Source organism: Lethenteron reissneri, chromosome 40 (assembly GCF_015708825.2).
Source record: "Lethenteron reissneri isolate LAM-NWPU_2019-01 chromosome 40, ASM1570882v1, whole genome shotgun sequence".
NCBI classification, from domain to species: Eukaryota; Metazoa; Chordata; class Hyperoartia; order Petromyzontiformes; family Petromyzontidae; genus Lethenteron; species Lethenteron reissneri.
Genome location: NC_083818.1, coordinates 2,662,738 through 2,671,811, shown reverse-complemented (window position 1 = coordinate 2,671,811; position 9,074 = coordinate 2,662,738). Strand labels below are relative to the sequence as shown.

Sequence of the window (9,074 nt, the reverse complement as noted above, 5' to 3'; positions counted from 1 at the left end):
ACTCCTGCGCACGATGATGGCAGCAGCGATGTCGTCCAGATGCCAATATGGAGGTACTGCTGCTGCTGCTGCTGCTAACGACGAGAGAGATAGAGAGGGCTTCAGCGCAGAGAGAGAGTTTGTGTCGTGTCGCTGTTCCTCCTCCTCCATTGAAGGAGCGCAGCAGAGCACATTGGGGGTTGGAGTTACATGGCCACAGTCGCACCACTTTGGCTGCATCTTTAAATTTCCATTCAAGGAGGACACGTGGAGCAGCATCGGCCAGGTGACCATCTGACTCGGTTGACGGCTCCCCCAGCGTCTTCCAGGCGGAGGAGGAGCGGTCAAAGCGAGGAGGTGGTGCGACAATGTTTTTGGTCTCGAATGGGGGAAGGGGGGGTGGTTATTCTGGACGTCTGCGTTACTTCCACTCTGTTCGCACAGCGGCAGCGGCAGCAGCAGCGTTCTTCCGGATCTGGGTGGCGAGATTCTAGAGTCGGCGGTGGTAGCGAGGTAAACTGCCGAGGTCTCGGTTTGACGATCGGTAGGGTTGGGGTTTCGTGGTCGTCGGCAAGGAGGTGCGGTTGTGCGTGCCCGACCGCGCACGTGATCCGCGCGTAGCCACCCGCCAACTCTCCCGCATCCTCGGGACGGAACACCCGGACGGCGAGTTCGCTCGCACCGAGCTCGCCGGTGCCCGCACGACCGCAATCACGGTGGGCGGTGTGGGGGAAGCAATCCGAATACTCGAAGATAAAACACTAAAAAGGGACGAAGAGGCCTACGCGTCTCTCTCCGCCCCCAACTCGACGCCAACTACAATAAATACGCTCCCACCTAAGTCAAGTCAATTTCGTTTTTGCTTTTTTAACACGTCGGCAAACTTTACGGCACAAATCTGCCGCCCGAAGCTCCGACCGACCAACACAAACTAACTTCGCATCATCCGTGTTTTTGGTTTTATCCGGGACCACCTTATCCCCCGAGCCCATACCCCCCCTCCCATCCCCCCCCCACACCCCGACACCCCCACACCCCCCACCGCACCCCGGGATCACCGGGTGACGACTGGGGGCGTCCGTCCACCGTGAGAACCCGTGCGTGCGAGTCGCTCATCCCCGACTCCTTTCACCTCACCCACGACGCGCCTCATCAATTCAGGTGGTGGGGGTGCACACGAGGTTGTGTGCGTGTGTGGATGGGCGGGGGGGGGGCAGCTCACTCCCCCCCACAGGTCACATGACCTCAGTCTTGACGATGGTGATGAGGGCGGCGTCGCGCGGGCAGCCCTCGCGCCAGTACTGCTCCGCCGCGGAGCAGACGCCCACGGCGCGGTTGTAGTCCTCCTGGGAGACGCCGGGGGACACGGCGCCTGCACGGGGGGGGGGGGGGGGGGGGACGACGACGACATGCACACGGGAGACACGGGGACATGGGGTGGGACATGGGGAGACACGTGAGACACGGGTTACACATGGGGAGACACGGTGAGACACGGGCTACACATGGGGAGACACGGTGAGACACGGGCTACACATGGGGAGACACGGTGAGACATGGGGTGACAGAGACACGGTGACACACAGGGAGACACAGAGACACGGGGTATACATGGGGAGACACGGTGAGACACGGAGTACACATGGGGAGACACGGTGAGACACGGTGAGACACGGCGAGACACGGGATGACACGGGGTGACACGGGGTGACACAGGGACTCTCCATGAGTGATGGGGCAGTTGTGGAAAGAGTCAAGAAGTTTCTGTACTTGGGCTGTGTGTGCTCATGACCTGCTCTGATTTAGGAGCGGAAGTCTCACTCCGAATCAGTCGAGCGACATTATCTTTTCATCGGTTGCGTAACACTGTGTGGAAGCTACCTGGTTTGTCGCTCCATACAAAGCTCCGGGTCTTCTCCGCCACGGTCATGCCCTCCCTTCTCTGTGTTTGTGAAACGTGGAGCCCCCTTAAAGGAGCATCTGCGCCGGTTAGAAACATTCAGGCTGTCCTGCCTACGATCCATCCAGGGTTAACCAGGCTGGATTGTGCAAGGCTGCATGGGCTGGGTCATGTAGCCCGTATGCCCAACCACCGCATGACCAAGCAGCTTCTGTTTGGCCGGATAGATGGGGCTGCTCCAGCAGAGTCAAGGTCGGCCTCTGTGGAGGAGGCTCGTGAAGGACGCTGCTACTGGGGCATTTGGAGGCAGTCGCCCTCCAACAACAACGGAGGTCGGAGGAGCGACGCTCACAACAACGAGCGGAGCGCTGGGTGGCTAAAGCACAGCGAGCTGTCATTGTGGGGACAGGCGCCGTGGTGACGTCACCCTCACTTAGTGGTGAATTGCGGGTATTGGTATTCATATTGAAGTGTGTGTGCGCGTGCGTGCATGTATGTGTACATGAGTATGCGTGCATGTGCGTGTGTACATGTGTATGCGTGTCTATATGTGTATGCACATGTGTACATGAGAATGCGTCTGCGTGCGTACATGAGTATGCGTGCGTCTGCGTGTGTACATGAGTATGCGTGCGCAAGTGTACATGGTATGTGTGTGCGTGTGTACATGGGTATGCGTGCGTGTGAGTGTACATGGGTATGCGTGCGTGTCAGTGTACATGGGTATGCGTGCGTGTGAGTGTACATGAGTATGCATGCGTGAGTGTGTACATGGGTATGCGTGTATGTGAGTGTACATGGGTATGCGTGTGTGTGAGTGTATGCGTGTGTGTGAGTGTACATGTGTATGCGTGCGAGTGAGTGTACATGTGTATGTGTGCGAGTGAGTGTACATGTGTATGTGTGCGAGTGAGTGTACATGTGTATGTGTGTGTGTGAGTGTATGCGTGCGAGTGAGTGTACATGTGTATGCGTGTATGTGAGTGTACATGGGTATGCGTGTGTGTGAGTGTATGCGTGCGAGTGAGTGTACATGTGTATGCGTGCGAGTGAGTGTACATGTGTATGTGTGCGAGTGAGTGTACATGTGTATGCGTGTGAGTGAGTGTACATGTGTATGCGTGCGAGTGAGTGTACATGTGTATGTATGTGTGCGTGTGAGTGTATGCGTGTGAGTGAGTGTACATATGTATGCGTGTGAGTGAGTGTACATGTGTATGCGTGCGAGTGAGTGTACATGTGTATGTGTGCGAGTGAGTGTACATGTGTATGCGTGTGAGTGAGTGTACATGTGTATGCGTGCGAGTGAGTGTACATGTGTATGTGTGTGTGCGTGTGAGTGTATGCGTGTGAGTGAGTGTACATGTGTATGTGTGTGAGTGAGTGTACATGTGTATGCGTGTGAGTGAGTGTGAGTGAGTGTACATGTGTATGTGTGTGAGTGAGTGTACATGGGTATGCGTGCGTGAGTGTATGCGTGTGAGTGAGTGTACATGTGTATGCGTGTGAGTGAGTGTACATGTGTATGCGTGCGTGCGTGTGAGTGTATGTGTGTGAGTGAGTGTACATGTGTATGCGTGTGAGTGAGTGTACATGTGTATGCGTGTACGTGAGTATGCGTGTGTGTGTACATGTGTACGTGTGTATGTGTGCGTGCGTGTCTCCGCACCGGTGAGCGTGTGCAGGAAGTGGTGCACCAGGGCGGCGCGTGCGGCGCGGTAGTGCTGGGCGCTCGTCTGGGAGGGCAGCGGGGCCCAGGGGCCCCCCGCGGGGCCCAGCACTCGCACGCCCAGCGGCTCCCCGGCCTCCACGCGCACCGCCAGCTGCGTGCCGCGCACCTGGGGGGGGGTCACATCACCGCGTCACACCACGGCACCGCGCGTCACACCACGGCACACGATGCCGCACCGCGCCGCGTCACAACAGCAGCACGCTCCACGGCACGAGGTGACGCCACGTCGACGTGGTGCGCTCACCTCCACGCGGTGCTCGCAGGCCCCGGGTCCGCTCCTCCCCGACTCCACGGTGCCGAGGGCTCCCCCGGGGAACCGCAGCGTGACGCACACCACGTCGGCGTCGCTCATCGCCGCGCTCTCTACAAACGCACCGACGCAAGCACGCACACGCACACAACCGCACAGGTAAATACACACAATCACGTGCTGACGTATATACACAACCAAGACAAAGATCGCCCATGTAGCCTGCAGACTGTTAGGGAAAGTACTGTTAGCGGCACGGCACACGAGGGGGTGGATGGTCAACACCACACCCGACCGCCTTTGTCTCCCCAGTGGCGATGTTTACACACAACACCAGGTACCGGTGTTGGCAGCGAGAGGAAATCGAACTCGGGCCGCCGGGTTCGTAGTGCAGCGTAGCGCTAACCGCTACACCGCCGCTCCCCGCGATAGTGTACACGACCGCACACAAAGACGTATCTACACGCAACTCACACACACACGGAACTGATCATCGGTCGAGTGACCAACGACTTGAATGTCGGGCAGCGTAGCTAAAACTGAGCGCCACGTTGGACCGGGAAAGCCTCCGTGGGTCTCAGGGCCCAACGTCAGGAGGGTCTAGCGCACAGAAGCGTCACCGGTGCATCGTACTCCCCCGCAGCACCTCCCACAAGACATTGCGAGGAAGACGGTCACATGCCTTCTCCAAGTCTACAAAGAAGAGGTCGACTGGAGAATCACTCCCATGAGCCCTCAAATATCTGTGACAGGGAAAAGAGCCGGTCCATTGTCCCACGACCCTGACGGAATCCGCATTGTTCCTCCTGAACCTGAGGCTTGACCACTGGGCAGCGCTTCCTCTCCAGCACTCTCGCAGAGGGTTTACCTGGGACGCAGGGGAGTGTGATCCCTCTGTAGTTGGAGTACACACATACACACGCTGCTCCCCTTTTAAAAAAAATGGGAACGACGACCTCAGTTTGCCAATCCAGAGGTAGTGTACACACCTTCCATGCAGCGCTGAAGAGACGTGTTAACCATGACACTCCTACACTGTCCAGCGCTTTCAACAACTCTGGGTGAATTTCGTCCACCCCAGCAGCTTTGCCTTCAGCAACCGTGATGGACCCCCCCCCCTCCCCAGCTGTTTCCAGGGCTGCCTCCTGAGAGAAGGGAGTGTCCACCGGGTTGAAAAGCTCCTGCAAGTCATGGGACCTCCTTTGCCAGTAACAAAATATGACAATAGGTTTTTCCCCTTTTTCTAGCAACAAAAACACCTTTTACAAGGAATCATGTCCGCATTAACCACAATACTTGTGATCAGTTTCAAAGACAATGCATATATTATCATAGTATGTTTTTTGTTTGCATTCTGATCACAAGCATTGTGGTTAATGCAGACACGATTCCTTGTAAAATGTGTTTTTGTTGCCAGAAAAAGGGGGGAAAAACCTATTCTCAGCTCCTCCAAGTGTTCCTTCCATCTTTCGACTATCTCCTTAGTTGAGGTCAATGTGTGATGCCGCCGCCACCCTTACTGGGAACAGCCGGGGCCACGTCCCGTCGACCCCTCGCAAGGCGTCGGATGGTTTGGCAGAACATGTTTTAGGCTGTCCGGTTAGTCCCTCTCCATTGCCTCTACAAACTCCGCCCACGTCCGGGGGCTTTCGCTTCAGCGACTGCTGCAGCTGCTGCCCTCAATCGAGTCGGGAGACCCTTTTCTGAGCACAGCTCGGAAAGCCTCCTTCTTCCACTTGGCAGCTTCCCTCACCACCGGTGTCCACCAGCGGGTCCCTAGGGTTGCCACCATGACAGGCACCAACTGCCTTCAGGCCTCAGCGTTTCGCAGCTGCATCCACAATCGAGGTCCTGAACATCGTCCACTTGGACTCAATGTCCATGACCTCCAATGGAGTGCAGGAGAAGATTTCCCAGAGGTGGAAGTTGAAATCTTTCTGCACTCGGTCTTCTGCCAAGTGTTCCCGGCAAACCCGCACTCTTCGTTTTGGGCCTTCCGCTTCTATCCGGTCGGTGCCCAAAGCGTTGGAACCAACCTGTCACCAGGTGGTGATCAATCGACAGCTTTGCCCCTCTCCTTTTCACCTGAGTGTCCAGAACATGCGCCCTCAAGTAAGATGATACAACGATCAAATCAATCATTGACCTTCGGCCCAAGGTGCTCTGGTACCAAGTACGCTGATGACCATTCTCATGTTCGAACACGGTGATTGTTATTGACATTCCGTGACTAGCGCAGAATTTCAATAACATCTCACCGGTCGGGTTCAGATCAGGGGGGGCCATTCCTCCCAATCACGCCTCTCCAAGCATCTCCATCGTTTCCCACGTGAGCACTGACGTCGCCCAATAAGACCGTGGGGTCGGTAGGCAGCACTCTGTCCAGCACTGTACCGTCTCCAAGAAGGCCAAATACTCTGAACTGCTGTTTGGTGCACAGGCAGCCAGTCAGAGTTCTCCTTTCTGAGACCCGAAGTCTCATTGAGGCGACCCTCTCATCCACCGGGACAAACTCCCACTGAACAGCACCCAGCCGGGGGCTTGTGCGTATCCCCACATCCACCCGGGGCCTCTCACCAGGGGTTGCTCCGCAGTAGGAGAGAGACCACCCCCGATCGAGAAGTTTGGGTCCAGTGGCAATTCTGCGCATGATTGACGACACCGACTACATCTTGTCGGTACCTTTCGCCACCACCTCCACCAGCTCCGGCTCCTTCCCCCCTTGTGACAATCCATGTCCCAACAGCTGGTGTCCATCGCCAAGGTCCAGTTCATCTGAGACCATCCCTCTCCCTGTCATACTGGCATCGCACCTTGTTTTACGCAGTGACAATGAGTGAGTGTATTTTGTATGCTCTCCACCTGTTCCGCATGGATTTACTGCCACAGCTAAACCCACACACAGTGGCCAAAACATCCCCCCAAACTGAAAAAAATCCCCTGCAAATCACTCAACTGGCACCACACACAGCAGCATCAGCAACAACATCATCCCGCGCCTCCCCCCCCCCACCCCCCCCCGACTACAGGGAACACTCGGCAGGAACCCTCCTGCATTCAGGAGTCTTGAGGCTCCGGTGAGAATTTCGTGGGGTAAACAAGCCGGGTCGTAAACAACAGTGACAGGCGGACACCGCGTCTCTCGCGCAAGCTGGAGGGATTGCCGTGTCGCCACCACCGCCACCACCGCCACCCCTCCTCTTCACCACAGGCCTCTCCCCCCCCACGCAGCCATTAGCCCCCTGGCATCACAGCTCCTCGCGCGCGGGGCGATCAAGCCACAACTATGAGGCGACTCCCTGAATGTGGGGCGGTGTGGAGCCGAGTGAGCGTGTGTGCACGCGTGTGTGTGCGCGTGTGTGTGTGTTGGGGAGCGGTGGCGCATTGCTTAGCGACGCTGCGCTACAAACCGCGGCCATGAACCAAGTTTGAGTCGCGCTCGCAGCCAACAACACCGGGGTGACGATTACCTGAACCGGTCCCGGGCCTCGTCTGGCTCGATGTGTAAAACATCAGCGCTGGCCACCCACCCCCTCGTGTGCCGTGTCGGCCTTCATAGGTGCTCGCTAACAGCACTTGCCCCAACAGTCTGTTGAGGCTACACAGGGGACCTATGCCTTTTGATATTGTATGCATGTGAGTGTGTTTGTGTGTGGCTGTGTGCGATTATACACCGAATGTGTGTGTGTGTATAATGCGGGCTAGTGTCCGTCCGTCCGTCCGTGTGTGCGTGCAGTTGATTGCGCACAGAGCGATGGTGCGCAGCGTGTTCCTGTGCAGGTAAAGAGAGAAAATACTTGTGCATTGTGGGGTCGGTGTTAGCTACCGTATGTGCCGAGCGTGTGAAGTGACCGTGTGTGTAGTGCGTTTTGTGGCTAAGCAGAAATTGTATGTTTTGTCAGTGATTGTGCATAGAGTAAGCCAATGATTGTGTATTGTTTGACTTGGCAATTGTGTCTAGTGTACGAGACAGTGATTGTGTGTAGTGTATGCGTGTGTGTGTGGGGAGCGGTCGTGTGGTAGTTGGGGCACTGCGCTGCAAACCCGGCGACCCGTTTATGTTCGATTTCCGTTTACGGCCACCAACACCGGGGTGACGATTATCCCAACCGGTGCCGAGCCTCCCGTAGCTCACCTTAACCTCAGTGAGTACCCGGTGCGGTGTGTGAACTTCGCCACGATGGAGACAAAGGTGGCCGGCCATGGTGCTGGCTACCCAACCCCTCGTGTGCCGTGCCGGCCCTTTAAGGCTTTCCGAGGGATGCGTGTCCTCGTGGACATTGTGCGAGACAGTGCTTGCGCACGGCGTGAGAGACGATGACTGTGTGTGTTGTGATTGAATGAGACAGCGATGGTGCACGGGGTTTGTGGTTGCGAGCCCGGCGCGTTTCACGATCGTGTACGCGGAGTGATTGTGTAAGTGTGCCCGCGCGCGCTGGCACTCCGCGGTACACTTCTCCTGCCCATGCTCCAATAACCACCGCCACACCCGCCCTGCTGCCCCACCCCCCCCACCCCCCCCACAAACCCCAGCGCGTCCCCACTCCCATCCAAACCACCGCGGGGTCTTGGGATGAGACACCGGCGTTCCGAAGAGGAATTTTAATTAATTACAGCGAAATCAATCACCTGGGCGTTGCCCACGCCGCCAACCGCGTGTGTGTGTCAGTGTGTGTGCGAGCTGTCAAACTGGTTTGACACTCGCTCATATGCACACACAGACACACACATATGCAGATGTGACAGATAACCCCCGTGCAAACTGCTGGAGCAATCGCTTTTAGCGAACACCTATGCAAGGCCGGCAAACGGTGCACATGTGAGGCTGGAACCGCGGTGCTGGTGTTTACACTACCGCACCATGTGACTCATTTACGGGTGAGTCGACCTAGGGGAGGCCCGGGATCGGTTCACATAATGGTCGCAGACTTGGGTGGTCGTGAGCGGGAATTGAACTTGGGTCGCCGGATTCGTAGCGCAGCATGCCAATGGCTACAATACCGCTCTTCACACATAAAAACAAAGTTCCCCCCCATAGCCTCCACAGGCTGTTGTGCCAAGTGCTGTTAGCGAGTAGCACCTCTGAAGGCCGGCACGGCACAGGAGAGGGTGGGGGTGGCCAACACCACGCCCGGCCGCCTTTGTCATCCGAGTATACACACACATGTATGCATGCATGCACGCATACGTGTGTATGCGTGCATGCATATTTA

The 9,074-nt window shown here is 56.7% G+C and overlaps 1 protein-coding gene across 2 annotated transcripts in view; it reads right to left on the bottom strand.

Annotated features, from left to right (window-relative positions):
* Window positions 1-1,038: 1,038 nt before the first annotated feature.
* The window catches only part of LOC133352422 (uncharacterized), a 50,443-nt gene continuing 42,407 nt past the window's right edge, over window positions 1,039-9,074 (bottom strand). For both annotated transcript variants that reach the window (XM_061568050.1, XM_061568051.1), the window contains 3 exons: window positions 3,856-3,974; window positions 3,549-3,717; window positions 1,039-1,351 (listed from right to left, as the gene is read on the bottom strand). In XM_061568050.1, the coding sequence (XP_061424034.1) occupies window positions 1,215-1,351; window positions 3,549-3,717; window positions 3,856-3,974 (425 nt within the window). In that variant the 3' untranslated portion in view covers window positions 1,039-1,214. The remainder of the gene's footprint in view (window positions 1,352-3,548; window positions 3,718-3,855; window positions 3,975-9,074) is intronic.